Genomic DNA, 17,944 nt, shown 5'->3' with positions numbered 1-17,944 from the left:
GCATTGTAATCAGGAGGAAATTCCCTATATATTCACAAAGTTTTAGATTTTTTTTAATTTTCGGGTTCGGGATCTTCCCTTGTTAGAACTAAAGGGAAGCAAAAGTGACATTTTTGACATTTTTGTACTAAGAACCGAAATGGTTAGTTAAATTGTTAAATGTAATATTTTCACTTACTATATGTCAAGCATTAAGTGTAACTTAATTTGCACAGAGGCTTTACGTAAAATTTTTCTAACACTTTTAGGTTTTAGGTTTTAGGTAGCCTCATATAAGTTTAATACAGAAACTAATACAACTGTAGTGGTGAAGAGCACTGCAAACCAGTGCCAATGTTTAAGAAAAAAAACCGCTTTACTTATGGGATGACCTAATAAATATCATACTTGCATAAACTGCCACAGTGTAATTATTATTAGGGTGAGTTCCCCTAGTGCTGGACGCTTAAGGTTTTTCTTAAGAAGAAAGGAATAGTATTAAATCAATCTCCTTAGCTGTGCACAGTGCACACGCGACTGGAACATGCCGAAACCTAAATAATTGTTTATTCTATCCTCTCTACGATTTATGCGGAATAACGACTCGGTAGCGTTTCAATTATTATTGCAGACATAGCTAATCTCCGGTATTAGGTGCCACCCGGTGTTAAGGGAACTCCCCCTAATAAACAATAGAATACATGTATTTTGAGGGAGTATATAGAAGTATAGAAACGGAGGGGCAAACTATCCGGGGAAGCTCTTGAATATTAAAAATAAGAAGTCTCATAAAAGTCACCAGAATAGTCACTAAGATTTTCTTAAAAAAATTCGCAGCTAATTAATAAGTTTTACGAAGGATCGCAGAATAAGGTCGACGTGAATCGCTGATTTCGGGAATTTTCGCGATTCTCGACCTTATTCTGCGATCTTTAAACGTTTGTAGCTCGGAGCAACGTTAACCGATTTTCATGAAATTTTAGGCACGTATACAACTGACTGCAATCTACAAACGGGTTTTTTGAATTTTCATTACAAGCTCACAAAAAAAAGTTTAAAAATCGACCTTTACTATTCTTTTCGCTATTCCAACCAAATACATTTTTTTTTCAAAACGACGAAACGCGTCAGTTAGCAAACTAATCCTTCTAGCTTCTGAAAAAAAACTCAAGTTGTTGGGACCAATTCTAAAAAAGTTATGCGATTTTAAAAAGTGTCCGAATATTAATGCGAGCCACTGTAAATATATTCAAGTATTAATTTCAAAGGTCCATAGATTCAACAATCCTGTCATTCACTGGTTGGATTACCCTACTCCTACTTAATACAAGCATTTCAAGTGGCAGACAACTTGTTGAATCAGTGATTAAGTGATCCCTGCACTCACTATGTTCTTATACTTCCGCTCCTTTTCCCGAAACACCATGCTAGTGTTCAGTTTCAACATGGGGTTGTATTTCTCGCCCTTAGCCACCCTGAAGGTACAGGTGAATCCGACGATTGCTGAAATCATCGATGCACACGATCTCGTTAATCCCCGCCGATTCTCGTGCAACTATTTAGTTCTCTTATTAAATAGCGAGATACCTACCATTCTTCGAGTCTGTCCGAAGAGCTGAAACAAAAGTTGCGTTTTCATATGAGTACCTATGTCCCTCGGTTCCCTTAATCTAATATCGCGGTGTAAACGTCTCGTGTGTAATGCAGGAAGAGAGTCACAAAGCATGAACGAACCTCCCATCCATAACGCCAGGCCCGCGATCGCGAAGACAGCGATTAATACCAGCATGGCGGATATAATTAACATCGCGCTGCCGACCTTCCACGTGGTGCTGCCTCTTTGTTTCTTCGTGTGCTGCGGGGACACCCTGGACCATGTTGATCGCGGCGGTAAGTAATAATCGTTCTGCAATTGAAAAAAGAACATACACTCTCATTTGCGTGGAAGAATTTACCTTCAACTCCAATTACGAGGATTCTTTTAGAGCACTGATCGCATGCAGTTGTGCGCTACAGGAAATATTTATTGCATTGACCACTCAGGGTCCATTTTGTGTTTTAATTGTATCGCCATTTACACTTTAGAATAAGTTCGTTTATTAGACTATGATCTTGGTGCGAGTTAATATCCTCATCCCTTTCAAGGAGTAATACTAATAATAGGTAACACGTATAGTTGAATACTTAGCGTGGGTCAAAATCGACCCAGCATCCGCTCAGCGAGGGTTAACCACAGATTTCTGTGAATGATTTATTTGGGATCAAAGTGTCGAGCACTGAATACCCAATTGAAAGTCCTGTAATCTTTAACATATAAAGCAGGAAGCTTCTATATGTTTGTGTGTTTGTCTGTCGCCTAAAAACTTTCCAACGATAAACTCTGGGATCGTGCAACGAGCCTCAGCTTACTATGCCTGACTAATCCAGATGAATGTGACTATTTTCACGAAAAGAAACTAAAAAAAATTTTTTTTTCTGTAGAATCAGAATCTAAATTTCGGGCGAAGCCGAGTAGTACAGCTAGTATTAATATAAGTAAGAGAATAAATCTTCGGGGTACTGATGTTAAGTGAGGTATAAGCGATATGACGTTCAGTATTCGAGTGATGCATTCAATATTTTTGATGGTGAAAATAAAATTATTTGGTTGATCAGTGACGTACCCAGAGGTGTGTGTGTGGGGTGGGGGGTGGGGGGAGAGGGTGAGGGGCCCTGCAACCCCTCAAAGAAAAATGAAAAATGAAAAGGAAACTGGATTTTATTCTTTGAATACATTTTTATAATCGCCTATTGAATTTTATTGAATTTACATTGCAAATATTTTTCTGTTCAACTCGGCTCCCCCTAAGATTAAATCCTGACTGCGCCACTGACGCTGACTCTTTCAGACCCTACTTGCTTTGGTGGAAATGATTTTGAAATTCTACCTTGAGAAAGTTGAGAAAATTGTTTAACACTAAAAGACTAGATATATAAATTTATATATTTTTTTTAAATCAATATTAACTGCGATATTAGAGGAATCTTTACATTATTTAAAATTCGCGTCAATTGATCTGGGAGAAAATCAATAGTGTTCGAAAATTCAAATGAATAAATCAAAAATTCACCAATTTCGTATAGAAATGATATTTTTACAATTCTTCAATAAACTCAGGTCTGAATGGGTTAGAAGCTACCGGGAAGCCAGTGCTTGCTTCTCGTTTGAATACCACCGTATTCTCCGACGCAGAGCACGCATTCACTGACCAACTAACCGCCGCTGTTCGGCCATTCGATAATCCGAACGCGCATTAAATTTAGCCAGGTGTACGGTAATACCAGTAACGGTACTGGCGTCGAGAGACGGAATGCTTGAAAAAGAGGGGAAAAAAAAAGATTAAGGGAGTTTCCAAAGCCAAGCGCGGCAGGTGGGGCCATGCAGGAGGCCATGTATACTATAGCTATCATTTCGATCAGCGCTGCAGGATGGTCGATGTAGCAATACATTAATTTATTACTTTAAATAATTTGTCACAGACGCAGCCATACTATGTCAATCGAGTTTATTCTGACTATCCTTCTTGTAATTATAGAATGGAAGTAACAAAGGATAGTCCTTGATAACATTATTGTCGTTATACACTTCATTCTATTTTTATGCAATTAGAAAAAAATTCTAGGAAAATCCGAGACTTGTATCTAGAAAAAATTTTTAGATCTAGTCTGGGGCCAGTATTCATAGTTGCTACTTATTTTTAAGCAAATGCTTAAGAATAAGTAGCGACTATGGATACCGGCATAGAAGTTTCAATTTACAAAAAAAATTTTAGAAAAATCCGAGACTTGTATCTAGAAAAAAATTCTAGATCTAGTCTAGGGTCGGTATTCATAGTTGCTACTTATTTTTAAGCAAATGCTTAAGCAGGCGGCGTCCTCTATTAACCTAGTAGCTAGTAAAGGATGCCGAATGCCTAAGCATTTGTTTAAGAATAAGTAGCGACTATGAATACCGGCCTAGAAGTTTCAATTTAGAAAAAAATTCTAGAAAAATCCGAGACTTTTATCTAGAAAATATTCTAGATCTAGTCTAGGGCCGGTATTCATAGTTGCTACTTATTTTTAATCACATGCTTAAGCATGTTCTATTAACCTAGTAGCTAGTAAAGGATGCCGAGTGCTTAAGCATTTGTTTAAGAATAAGTAGCGACTATGGATACCGGCATAGAAGTTTCAATTTACAAAAAAAATTCTAGAAAAATCCGAGACTTGTATCTAGAAAAAATTCTAGTTCTAGTCTAGGGTCGGTATTCATAGTTGCTACTTATTTTTAAGTAAACGCTTAAGCATGCGGCATCCTCTATTAACCTAGTAGCTAGTAAAGGATTGCCGAATGCTTAAGCATTTGCTTAAGAATAAGTAGCGACTATGAATACCGGCCTAGAAGTTTAAATTTAGAAAAAAATTCTAGAAAAATCCGAGACTTGCATCTACAAAAAATTCTAGATCTAGTCTAGAAGTTTTAATCTAGAAAAAAATTCTAGAAAAATCTTCCATCTAGAAAAAAAACTTGCATCTAGAAAAAGAATCTGGATCTACTCTAGAATTTCTAATCTAGAAAAAAATTAGAAAAAATCCGAGACTTGCATCTAGAAAAAATCTAAATCTAGTTTAGAATTTCGAATCTAGAAAAAAATTTAGAAAAAACTCCGAGACTGTATCTAGAAAAAATCTAGATCTAGTCTAGAATTTCCAATCTAGAATAAAATTAAATTCCCTGTTTGCGAGATTTCTTTTGATCTAACAGAGTATGCTAAATTTGCCTTTTTAAAAATCTTCACTTAATTTTAATTCAAAGAAAAAATATCCCTCCTCATTTTCCAAGGAAATTGCTCTCAATCGAAAAAGAATCTTCGAATTTCCATTTAAGGCTTCTACGTACTCTCAAGTAAGTAAATGATTTGCCTTTTAAGACTTACTTGAACGCGTGTAGCGACAATTAATCTCCCATTCCGACTTCATCTCGTAAATGATGAGTTCAGAAGAAACTTGTATACTTTTAAAGCTTCAACAAAAATCGGAATTTTTGAATTACCGAGCCGAACAACCCTCGTAAATACATGCAGTCGATTTATACGTTTTGTGGGGTTTGCAAGGACGTACGGGGCGGGTCAAAATCAACCCGGTGTCCGCCTTGCGTTGTTGGACATGATCGCGCGCGGCTGAGGGACATTGGACGCGAGGCGTCGAGTAGAAGTCAACGACTTGGTGAAGGGTGAAAAATAATTTCACGGTTAAATAATACGAACGATCGAAACTTCACGGTCGCGCAATCGGAAGTCGGTGTGTACCTGGAGGCCGTTGGCTCCGAAAAGAGGGAACCGAATCGTCGAGGGGCACGCTGTGACGCAAGTTGAATATCATTATCGCCGTGAGCGCGATGTAATACATTTCTGACGCGATGGCGTCACGCTTGTTAATGGGCACAACACGTGTGTAAGTATGGGAATGATTTCCAATTTCGCAGAAATTTTTACTGCAAATCTGGGGGAGGGGAAATAAAGATTTTTTAGTTCTAATATTATTTTGTTAAGTACATACACTGCCGTTCACTAGTATTAATACACCCGCCGTATTTGCACAAAATCTTATAGGTATTTGGGACAGGTTGAATACTTTCCCCTGCTTTTCATTTAAAATACAACTAACACAAAATTCGAGTTCTTCAATTTTATAACGTTTCTCACAATTATTTCACACAGTGTAGGTGTCCTATGAACATTTATGACTGGCAGTGTACATATATTTTAAGTGTTTGGATGATGCCCCCATTATGCGATAAACATGACAGATATTTGCAAGACAAAGACTCGGCAGGAAAGAAGTGTCAGAATCACTTGGAGCTCTGCAAGCTCATAAAGGGCCATTCTTTGCAGCGCTCCCTGATTTATCGTCCACCGTCTTTTCTCATTAGCATCCGGGAAGGAGGTGGAGATAAGAAAAATTTGAGCGAAGGAATAGATTTATTGTGCCTGTTTAACAAATTTCTTGCTTGCTTGTACTGTTTCTATTTTTAACTTTTTGTACATAGTTCGCTCGTTCTCAGGTTTCTCTGGTTTATTTCGCGCATGATTCTTCCTATTTGGTTCGCGTTTCTGCAACATCATTCTTTTACAGTCAGCGTGGATTTTGATACTTTTATTTCAAAGGTTCAGGGTTGCAAAAGAATATGATTTGCATGGAAGTCGTTCGACTTGAAAGTATAGTTAATAGTGAATAATATTATTCTCGTCAATTTAACATTAAATGTTCTCCCATAAATAAAAATATAATTTGAATTTACAAATGTTAATATATACAGGGTGGTCTACGATTTGGTGGCCACGATATTTGAGTTGGTGCTGATAGGTTAACAAAAAAAATTTCAACGAAAGTTCATTGGTATCAATTGAAGAATTTATTAACGTAAATAAAAATTTTTTAAGTATCCTTCTTGCATACAAAATTTGAGTTATTTTGTGTTTCTTAAATAGCACTAGATATTTCTTTTTCATTGCTATATACTTCACTTACTTCTTTTACATATACTATACTTACAAGGAGAGTGTTTTAGGTGTCCGCCTCCGATCATTTTGATTTTTGTGTATGTTATAGAGGACCGAAAAATAAGAAATACGTGTTTTTTTATTTTTCCCCTCTTTTCATATTTGGAGGGTGAAAACTGCGTTCAAAGTTAGGGGTGAAAAATCATTTTTGTGGAATATCTCGAGAACTATTAGAGATAGGGGAATAGTGTCAATGGACGAATTTTGTGTCTCTGAATGCGAAATATGACTGACTCACCAGATTTTCAAAAATCCACAAAAATGATTTTTCAACCCTAACTTTGAACGCAGTTTTCACCCCCCAAATATGAAAACGGGGAAAAATAAAAAAACACGTATTTCTTATTTTTCGGTCCTCTATAACATATCCAAAAATCAAAATGATCGGAGGCGGACACCTAAAATTCTCTCCTTGTTAGTTTAAAGGGACATTTTTTAAAGATCTTGATGTGTCCTTTGGCAGCAGTGTTCAGAGCAGCGTCGCAAACGGGTTTGCGGAGAATTGTTAACGAAGTATTCGGTTCCTTTGAAACGTTGCTCGTTGCTAGCATGAAAGCCCTCAAAGAATCGTGTTCGCTCTTTGTCGAGGCCTGCGCGTCGCGCTGGCGGCTGATTCCTTCCATTCTCGAACGACGCGCGCCGAAAAGCTCGAATTTTACAAGCGAATAATAAAGCAACGCAGCCTCGTCATCGTCATCATTCATCGGAATTCCAATTAAATCCGCGGCGCAGAAAATTCCGAGGACAGGGGATTAAGTCGCTTCCGCGTGATTTTGTAGATCAATGCGATTCATTTCATTCCTTTCCTCGCGTTTTTGAATAATTCATTAAGGCGAGAAAAGCGCCAGAGATGAAGAAAACATCTGAGTCGTAGTTAAATAAATACGATGTTTTACATAAATAGGGGTGGGAAATAGGGGGAATTACATATAGAGTCCTGAAAATAAGTTGATTTTTGCGAATTTATTAAAAGGAAACTATAAAATAAATCACTCTGAAACTTTCAGTATTTTCTCCTTCGAAAACACAAAAAATTTATTTTATTAAAAATGTCGGCTGCAGATGGCGCTGTTAAGGAATGTCGTTACAGTCGCGCCGCTGGAGGTACAAATTGGCGAGCATTTATACCTCCCCCAAATTTTCCGGAAATAAAAAAAGCAAATATACTTAGTTCTTATTAGGGGAGACCGAGGCAAAGTGACGTGAGAAAAGTTTGAAGTCGAATAAAATTTTTCCCTTTCAATAAAAATGTGTGGAAATAGATGTATAATATAATTTGAACGTTACTATTGATAAATGACGAATAGCAATACTTAAAATAAACTTAAAGTATATTAAAATATGGGGTAAAGTGGTGGTTTTGGCGTTTTCTTTTCAAGTTGAATTTTAATATACTTTAAGTTTATTTTAAATTTTGTTATTCGTCATTTATCAATAGTAATGTTCAAATTATATTATACATCTATTTCCACACATTTTTATTGAAAGGGAAAAATGTATGGGGTAAAGTGAGCTACTATCTGAGGTAAAGCGAGCTGAAATAAAATACGAGTTTTAATTAAGGGTATAGGTAATTTTTAATCCCTTGTGCTGGTATGACGTGTGTAGCACGTCAGTTTCTGTTTTTTTAAACCGTGTTTGTCAAAGACTGTAGCAGATTTTTCATTTTTTTGAGGTTAGATTCTGTTCCATCACGCCACGTGGTTTCCCAGCTAGCTGAAATAAAATACGAGTTTTAATTAAGGGTATAGGTAATTTTTAACCCCTTGTGCTGGGATGACGTGTGTAGCACGTCAGTTTCTGTTTTTTTTTTAACCGTGTTTGCCAAAAACTGTAGCAGATTTTTCATTTTTTTGAGGTTAGATTCTGTTCCATCACGCCGCGTGGTTTCCCAGCTAGCTGATTGGTTAGGTTATTGCGCACATCATGCGCGCATATTTTTTTGCAGCTCAGTTTACCCCGGTCACTTTGCCCCGGTCTCCCCTACTTGCTAATTTATATCGTCGATGAACCAAAAATACTAATAAAAAAAAGAAAATTTAGAAGCTTGTAGAGGTCGTAAAACAGAAGTCTGATTTTTAAGCTAATTTTTGTATCTGTCTGTGCAAAATAAAGCTGTTTAAATTAATTTTTCATTAATCATGTAGGTTCATCGACCATATTTATACTATAGTTGTATACTCTGAGGTAATCGTGCTCACCAATTCATTTTAAGCTGCAGCCGATATTTTTAAGAAAATAAATTGTTTTTGTAAGTTTTAAAGATATTGTAATTCCCCTCTTAATTGTATACTAACGCATCCCTATATTTAGAAAGTAGGGGAGAAGGGCTAGATGTAGGGATTACAAACCGGTAAATCGGTAAATCGGTTTGAAGTTTTTTTTCACTGATAACGTAGTAGATGTCGACGGAATTATGCGCTATATATATGCGCTACATTGCTATACATACAATTTTTACCGGTAATTCGCCAAATTTTTACCGGGAATTCGATAATTTACGTATTTTTCGATATTTACCGGTAAATTATGTATTTCTCGATATTTACCGGTAGATCGCGAGAAATTTGGCGAATTACCGGTCAAAATTTTATGTATAGTAATGTAGCGCATATATGTAGCGCATAATTCCGTCGACATCTACTACGTTATCAGTGAAAAAAGCTTCAAACCGATTTACCGATTTACCGGTTTGCAATCCCTAGCTAGATGTGACAAAGTGGCGTTTTTCAAAGTCATGGTTTTCGTTTAATTACACGTGATAGCGGTCATCGGTAGAGGAAAGCGCGTACTTTAAGCGAGAGTCATTGATAGTATTGAATATGGAATGCAAAAAATATAAAAAATAAAAAAAAAACGGACAAATTTAACAACTAGCCCCGGCCTCTCCTAATAGGTACATTCAGGATTGCACACGCCATTCCATATAAGAGCGGACTCACGCCCCTACCGATTTACAACTGATCTGCGCAGCTCCCACGGATCTGATACACGCGATTGGTCGTAGCACTTTTGCGATTGGTCGTAGCACTTTTGCGATTGGTCGTAGCACTTTCCCCGCCGGTTTCCTACCAATTAACAGTATACCCCTGCGCGGAACGAGTCCGCTCTAAAGTGGAATGCAGTGTAGGTTCCGAATCTGTGAGTTTATGGGTTGCTACGCGACACCTTGAGAGCTTAATCTACCGATAAGAAATTAATACGAATAATTTCCCCCAGCAATCCCTTCTATCTACAATTCTAATGTTTTTTACCTATCAAGAATTCTAACTAAACCCCAAGTGTCCTTAGGTTCCTTCCTACTCTCAGTCACTCTGTAAACTCAAAATGGCTCCCCATGGTCGTCCAGAATCATAAAGTCACTCGACTGGCTGATCCTTCAATTATCTTGAGCTACTAATTGGTTTAGCTCGATCCAGCACAGTGTTCCCAGTCTGAAAGCGAGCTGCGCCGATCAGCCATGGTGATTTATGCGATTCTCATTGACAGTGAGTCAGAGTCTCGTCAGTATGCCCCAGATGATGGCGATCTGCATTTGGGTCAGCCCCTTGAGAACGAAGCGACGATTTTCATCTCGTTTGCATAGAGCTGCATCGGGAGCAGCCCAATCGCCTGGTTTGTTGATTAGGCTTCGTAGTAATTTCATAAAATTGCTACTTTACGACCTGCTCTTTTTGCACGGATCATCGCCGTGATAGAAACTACTTGGTGCTCCAGGATTTCTGTCGAAGGACACTCGTGTGCGTGTGTGTTCCCTGGAGTATGTTTAGCAATGTAGTTAGAAAATGTTAGACCATGTCAACTGGGGATCGCTGAAGGTTTCTTTGTCCTCGAGACTGTGTTTGGTCGCAGCATAGAATTACAGGAGAAAAAGCAGGCTACGCGTTTCTGTTTGTACAAGGAATTTGTCTCCATGAATTCTTTCCCTCCAATTTTTCTGTAAAGGAGTTAGTAGTTGATGGAATTCATGGTGCCCAGTAAATGGTTCATTCTGATGGCAAAGAAACAGAAATACTCGCGTTTAAAACATAAGTTAATTGACTTCAGAGGAGGAATCATGAGGAGGAGACATGGTCATAATTTCTGCAATTATTTTACTTTCAACAAGTGATCAAATTGGTCAATATTCCCAAGTGGAAGGTGGAACCACACTTTTCCTTCATTGGATTAGAGATGTTCAAGTTGACACCTTCCACTATTAGGTTTATACAAAACTGACTTCTGAAAAAACCGGTTTTCGAATTCCACTATTCCCAATAAACCGGTTAATCCGGTTTTCGAATTCCACTATTCCCCAAAAACCGGTTAAACCGGTTTTCGAATTCCACTATTCCCAAAAAACCGGTTAAACCGGTTTTCAAATTTTCACAAAAATATATAATTAAAATAGTAAATAAAACATTTGTTCTTATTTTAAAAATGTTCAGTTTCCTTAATATTTATGGAATTGCAAAAATATATCAGAATAAAATATACTGTATCTATATAAAACCAAATAAGTAAAAATTAAATTAACTAAAATCCGTACAATTTTTTAGTTCATTTAATATTTGTGGATCTACAAAAATATAACAGAATAAAATAGACTGCACACCAAACACCAAATGAATTAATAAAACACGAAATTAACTTCGATTTTTTTTATTGAGATAAAATTTTCTTTTGGAGGAGCTAAATTTTAGTAAATTTAGTGGAAACTAGCTTAAATTTTAATTGATTACGTCGATATTTTCAGTTGTAGGAGCAAAATTTTATTCAATTTACTTGAAATTAAATTCAATTTTTTTTATTAAGTTAAATTTTTTTGTAGTTACAAAACCAACTGAAAAGACTAAAATCCGCTCAAACGGACCACCAGAGTTTCTCGTGGGACCTGCTAGCCGATCCCAGGTCGTTACCTGTTAGAACGACAAAAGAGCCGTCCCAGCTATGCGATTTCCGTCGAAGGACGAGGGTTTGTCGGCGGCTCGAGGATGTAGAGCCCGCCGTTAGAATCACCATTATCGCCGACAGTATCGACGTTCGTTTGGCGTAACCCTGAAAAGGCCTTAGCAAAGAGAAACCTGAATGTTTGCTTTATTACAAGAGATACGCGACCATCTTCCACAGCCTTGCTCCTTCTGCGAAATTCCCTTGACGCTAAGTGGAGAACGAACGTCCGGGGAATCTAAAAAGCTCTTCGGAAATTTCGAAGCGCGTATCTAGAGGATCCGAGAGACAGGTACTGGGGTCTGTGGATATTTAAAAAAGAGTCCACACCTCTATAAGTACCTAGACATGCCGTAAACTGGGGGAACATTGGCATGTTTTTGGAACATTTTGCTGTGTAATATAAAAATTAACATTTTTACAGTTGCTTTAAGTATCCTGTCATAACATTGCATCTTTTGTGAATGCACTACAAGTGGCAAAATGCATAAAATTTTTGTCCTTATCCTTCTTTAATACCTGCCGATGTTACCCTGTAACTGTGTAACATTGGTACATCACATATAAACAGCACTAAAATGTTAAAGTTTTACCACATCTGAATTTGCATTAACACTTAAATTTGTTCCTTTTTATGTTCAATGCACTTTACTTTTTTTATTTTTATTTTATTATTCTTTATTTTTTTAATTAACATTTTTAAATTTGCTTTAAGTATCCTATCATAACATGCATCTTTTGTGAATGCACTACAAGTGTCAAAATGCATACAATTTTTGTCCTTATCCTTCTTTAATACCTGTCGATGTTACCCTGTAACTGTGTAACATTGACACATCACATATAAACAGCACTAAAAAGTTAAAGTTTTACCACAACTGAATTTGCATTAACACTTAAATTTGTTGCTTTTTATGTTCAATGCACTTTACATTTTATTTTTATTTTATTATTTTTTATTTTTTTAATTAACATTTATAAATTTGGTTTAGGTATCCTATTATAACACTGCATCGTTTGTGACGGTAACACAAGTGTGAAAATGTATAAAATTTCTTTCCTTTTCCTTTTTAACAGATGCTAAGTAGATGCCAACGTTACACCGCACTGCCAATGTTCCCCCAGTTTACGGTATTTACCTAAATTAATCTAAACCTTTGCTCCTCTCAAATGTTGCACCTTTCAATTATTCTAATGGTTCATTACCATTATTACTAAGCAGTGTGAAAATTCGACTCCAATCCCCAGAAAGTAATCTTTGACGAGGAGATAAAAAGAAGAAGACAGCTTACTGAAGAGCAAAGAATCGAAAATCAGAGTCTCGTTGCGCTGTCGCAGACCAGTGCGCTCGTTAATGGAACGTCAGATGCTTTTTGCTCGCCCCTTTATTACACTTGCTACGTTTCTCGAGGTATGCAAGCTGTAAGAGGAATTAGCGGCGTGCACTTAAGTGACGTTGCCGAGCATGTCCAACTATATGGATCACAAAGCGTGGTAACAGCTACGCGATTCTTGAGAAGGCCATTAGCTTCGCCGCCGCGAAAGCTCGTTATTGCAACTAAATCGGGCTAACGCGGAAGCGAGACAGCCGCTCCCGTTCTATCATCGAATATAGATAACGACATTTTATCAAAGGAAGTTCCGTAGATCGGAACGACGCATCAACGGGCCAGGGTCCTTTCACGCTCGACGCGGCTCATGAATTTCCTGGATCAAGGCTCGCGGTATCTCCGGGCGCAAGTGTAGCATCTATCTCTGTTAACGTCCGTTCAAAATAATCCCACAGGGTGATTAATGGCGTTCGTGGCGCGGGCCTCGTGAGAACCGCGTGGGTCTGCTCGAATTCGTTGGATCAAAAATTCGTTTCGAGGCGCTGAGCGTGATTTCTCCGTGCCGAGCGCCCCGTCTGCAATTATCGCTTTAATTACAGCGGTTGAGGAATGGAGTCAGGAAGACGAGCGAAGCTTCCATCCTATAAGTTCCCTCGGTTATCATCGAATCATCGCGGCACCTTTAAATCACCGCTGCTAGAATCCCATAAATCATCGGACCGATGATAGCCGATAAATCGAACGGCGTCTCCGCGGCCGTTCTACAGGGTGGCCCAAAATGGGTAGCGTTAGTTGAGGCAGTTTTGCATCGAGGTTCTGAGAAAGTACTTCGGTGCCTCCATTGTCAGCCTAGTAAGCTGTATTTAACGCGTAAAATTTAGGGGAATGCGCAGGGAAAGGATCGATTTTTTAAGAGGCTTGAACCCTGTAACTACTCTTCGGATTATTTTACGCTAAGGGGTTGAAACAAAGTGAATTGCAGGGCGTAGAAGTTTATTTTATAACTCTGAGGAAGCATTTTTAAATATTCACTTATCCCACTAAATTACACGTGGCATTTGATCCCAAGCATATTGCACCCGAAAAAGGAACCTCATATTTACACTTTGATGGCCGCTGTTACGTATGCATGATAGAAATTCAACTTTATTTCATATTTGTCACCAATAGAAATATACCATTCACAGATTTCTGTTCTATTTACAATATGCTGCTTTGATGGTTTTCAATAGTCAATGAACAGTTAATAAATTTGAAAAAGATTGACAGTGCGCATAAATTTATTTAAAAAGGTGGGTCAAAGTATTAAACACAGCATATAGTAGCAACTTACAAGGGAAGTTAAGTAACCCGAAAATTCAGAAAATTATGCAACTTTGCGTGCAAGTATAGTAGTTCATGCATAAGGCAAACCTATTTTTCGCTGGCTTTGGGGGATAAAATCACCCCTTGGAAAAATGGAGAATTTTCTTTTTCGTGGGATATCTCGAGAACGGTGAGAAATATCGAAAAGAAGTATCAACAAAAGTTCCACCTTTTTTTTATCTCTACAAAACTGTGTAAAAATAATTATCGAAAAATCATACTTTTCAAGCCACCCCCACCACCAGTCATTAATTTGATAATTACTTTTAAGCAGTTTTATAGATATAAAAAAAATATACAACTTTTGTTTAAACTTCAATTCAATACCTCCCACCGTTCTCGAGATATTCCTCGGAAAAGAAAATTGCCTATTTCTTAAGGGGTGATTTCTCGCGCACAAAGTTGCACGATTTTCTGAATTTTCGGATTGGTTAATTTCCTTTTTTAGGAAGACGATTCAAAAACAGCAGAATCTATATAATTCTCTTTTTCGTGGAATATCTCGAGAACGGTGAGAGATATCGAAAAGAAGTATCAACAAAAGTTGCACCTTTTTTTTATCTCTACAAAACTGCGTAAAAATAATTATCGAAAAATCATACTTTTCAAGCCACCCCCCACCACTAATCATTAATTTGATAATTACTTTTAAGCAGTTTTATAGATATAAAAAAGATATGCAACTTTTGTTTAAACTTCAATTCAATACCTCCCACCGTTCTCAAGATATTCCACGGAAAAAAAATTCCCTATTTCTTAAGGGGTGATTTACAAAGTTGCACAATTTTCTGAATTTTCGGGTTGGTTAATTTCCTGGTTAGGAAGGCAATTCAAAAACAGCAGAATCTATATAATATCTTCGGCTACCAGCCACCCAACACTGTCGCGATACTAGCTCACCTAACCTCCAATCTGATCAGGCCTGTCCCCGCGCAGCCACTCCGCGCAGCCCCCGTCTTTCGGGCATGCGCCTTGGAAGCATCACTGCCGCCAGGTTTCGCTACAAAGTCTCGAATAGCTAAGAGATTTCACTCCCTTTTTTCGCGTGCCCACAAAGCTGAGGCTTCGATGGAAAGGAGGAAAAAATTGTGCATGAGCACAGGTGCAATCTGCACGCGCAGGTGCGTGGACCATGACCTGGGCGGAGCCATTTCGCGGCCTTCGATGGGTCGGCACGAAGAAAACGCGCGGCGAAGATGCGTCCGCGAGTGCAAAGATCCCTCAAGGACGCCGCCGCGCCTTTCGTCCTTGTCTCGCTTAATGAGACTCCTTAGAACCGTGTACATACGTATATACACGTACGTTCTGCAGGCAGATACAGGCTGCGACGGGCGGCCAGTGCCGAGCTTAAAAAGGGGATCGCATGGGTCGTTGCGCACCGATTTCACCGTAACTTCGCAAGCAAATAGAGAAGCAAAAAATGTTGCACCTACGCTTGGCCTTTCGCGCAGACGTTCAATAGTTTACGAGATGTTCAGCAATAAATATGGTGCTCCGCTGGCTACTCTATGGAGCGTTCGTTCCTTCAAGCTTCTTCCAAGCTGAAAATACAGAGCGCAAGTTGGGTTAAAAAAAATTCCATCGTTTGTTCGTTAACCCGAATTAACTTTATCCGACGCATGACGAATATTTTTTTTTTAACCTTCATTCGCTGCTTGAAACTTTATTTAAATACAAAATTTGCCCATCTCTGGTTTCGATATTGTTGTATTCTCTATTTTCTCGCGTTGCTTTGTTCTAATTAGGCAAAGAGAGAGTGTCTACTTAGGCAAAAGGCTGAGCGGGGATGAAATATTTTTCGAAGAAGCTTCTTCAAAATCTGGCAACACTCTACTCGGCGCCCTCGTTAGATCGTTCGACGCCCCCTCGAGAGAGGGATCCGCTGGGATAGGAGTCGGTCGGCGGACCCTCGCGTCCCCTTTTATTCTTGGAACAGGCCCGTCTCGCCGCGGAATAAGCGATTCAGGATAAGCCGCGTTAAGATACCAGGGAGCATCGACAATTGCAGGTAGCCTGCAGCCGCGTGGCAGTTAACGTCAGCGCGGACGCTAATTATTTCGAAATTGTGCGAACCAGCTCGAGGGATTCGGTGCAGCATGTTTCTCCATTTTGCATGCCACACTTGTGTATCGGGTACTGTAGGTAGTAGTTAGCCTATTTCGAATTTTCTGTGGAATAATCTGGTAAGGAGGTGCAGAATCTGGCGTGGGTGCGGGTAGAACATAGAATTGTGAACAGCAAGTGGTGATGGATAGTGAAGAGTATTTTTTTGGAGGTGAATTAGGGTAGAGGGGGTGCATATTTGGAATCTGATTTTTATTTCTAGGATGTATGAATACTATAAATGGTGATTTAATTGTCCAGCTCCTTGAGTTTCTGATAGTTGGGAGTTATAATGATTGTCTCAGCTTCTGATAGCTGAGATAGTCTGGCTTGGTCTGAGAGCATTAGTGGCAATCAGCAGTCCCGATTCACGTTTCCAACGAATTAAGAGGGTAAGTTGGAACTGTCGACGACAAAGAAAGAAAAAACCTGGTGCTTTTAAGCCTTCGTGAATGCTCCACACGGAGGCGCGTTGAGTTATGCGCCCGGATGGGCGGAAGACACTCTGAGGACCTCCTATGACGCGTAAGAGTAAGTACATACTTAAGGGGTTAGGCCTAGTCAGGCGGTCGAAAAGGGGCGAATATTTGTGAATTTTTTTTGAAGAAGCGAAAGCGTATAATTTTACAAAACTTTTTGCGTTTAAAAGAGAAACATTTAAAGAACATTTGGTAATTTTTTCGTAGAAAAATATTTAAGTTTATAATAAAATAAAAGGCGACATCCAAGAAGCATTTTTAAAAATTTGCTTTCGCGGTGAGCACTGCCATTCGGAACCAGATTATCTAAAATCAAAAAACGAAAAAGATTTCGTTAGTATATTAATGTATCCTCAGGTTGACGGAGAGAATTTTCCGAAATATTAAGTTAAAACAACATGGCAGCTATTTAAAGTTGAAATCCTGATTTTTTCCTGCAAAAATTACGCGAAAATCAGGATTTCAACTTTAAATAGCTGCCATGTTGTTTTAACTTAATATTTCGGAAAATTCTTTCCGTCAACCTGAGGATACATTAATATACTAACGAAATCTTTTTTGTTTTTTGATTTTAGATAATCTGGTTCCGAATGGCAATGCTCACCGCAAAACCAAATTTTTAAAAATGCTTCTTGGATGTCGCTTTTTATTTTATTATAAACGTAAATATTTTTCTATGAAAAAATTACCAAATGTTCTTTAAATGTTGCTCTTTAAAACGCAAAAAGTTCTGTAAAAATATACGCTTCCGCTTCTTCAAAAAAAATTCTCAAATATTCACCTCTTTTCGACCGCCTGACTAGGCATAACCCCTTAAGCGACTGAATAAAAGTACTTTTATTTTATAATACAACCGTGTTTTACCTTCAAACCCGCGTTCACTAACACTTAACTCTACAAAGTTTGCACTATGAATTTCTAATCGGCTTCTATTGTTATCGTATTGTTACGGAACTAGCGAGATTTTAGGGAATAGGGTGTGGTTCTGATGATAAAATTGAGGAAAGGGATTTAGGATGCTTAGTTCAATGTTGTCTTTGATTTACACAGTTTAGACAAGGACAATTTCTCGCGTTATTTCGCGCATCATTGTTCCATCTGATTGCAATATAGTACGTGGCGCCTGCACCATTAAATGTTTCGCGTCTGCGCTCGCGTTCTCCCTTTATCCGCA

General features: G+C 38.3%; 1 protein-coding gene across 1 annotated transcript in view; it reads right to left on the bottom strand.

The window, feature by feature from the left end:
* The window catches only part of LOC143377865 (uncharacterized), a 56,299-nt gene that overhangs the window by 12,602 nt on the left and 25,753 nt on the right, over positions 1–17,944 (bottom strand). The window contains exons 2-4 of the mRNA XM_076829650.1: positions 1,714–1,885; positions 1,571–1,594; positions 1,367–1,482 (exon numbers count right to left, since the gene is read on the bottom strand). Of these exons, the coding sequence (XP_076685765.1) occupies positions 1,367–1,482; positions 1,571–1,594; positions 1,714–1,885 (312 nt within the window). The remainder of the gene's footprint in view (positions 1–1,366; positions 1,483–1,570; positions 1,595–1,713; positions 1,886–17,944) is intronic.

This window comes from Andrena cerasifolii, chromosome 16 (genome assembly GCF_050908995.1).
Source record: "Andrena cerasifolii isolate SP2316 chromosome 16, iyAndCera1_principal, whole genome shotgun sequence".
In the NCBI taxonomy this organism is placed as follows: Eukaryota; Metazoa; Arthropoda; class Insecta; order Hymenoptera; family Andrenidae; genus Andrena; species Andrena cerasifolii.
Note: the sequence above shows the minus strand (reverse complement) of the source record. Positions and strands in the feature narration are given on the sequence as shown.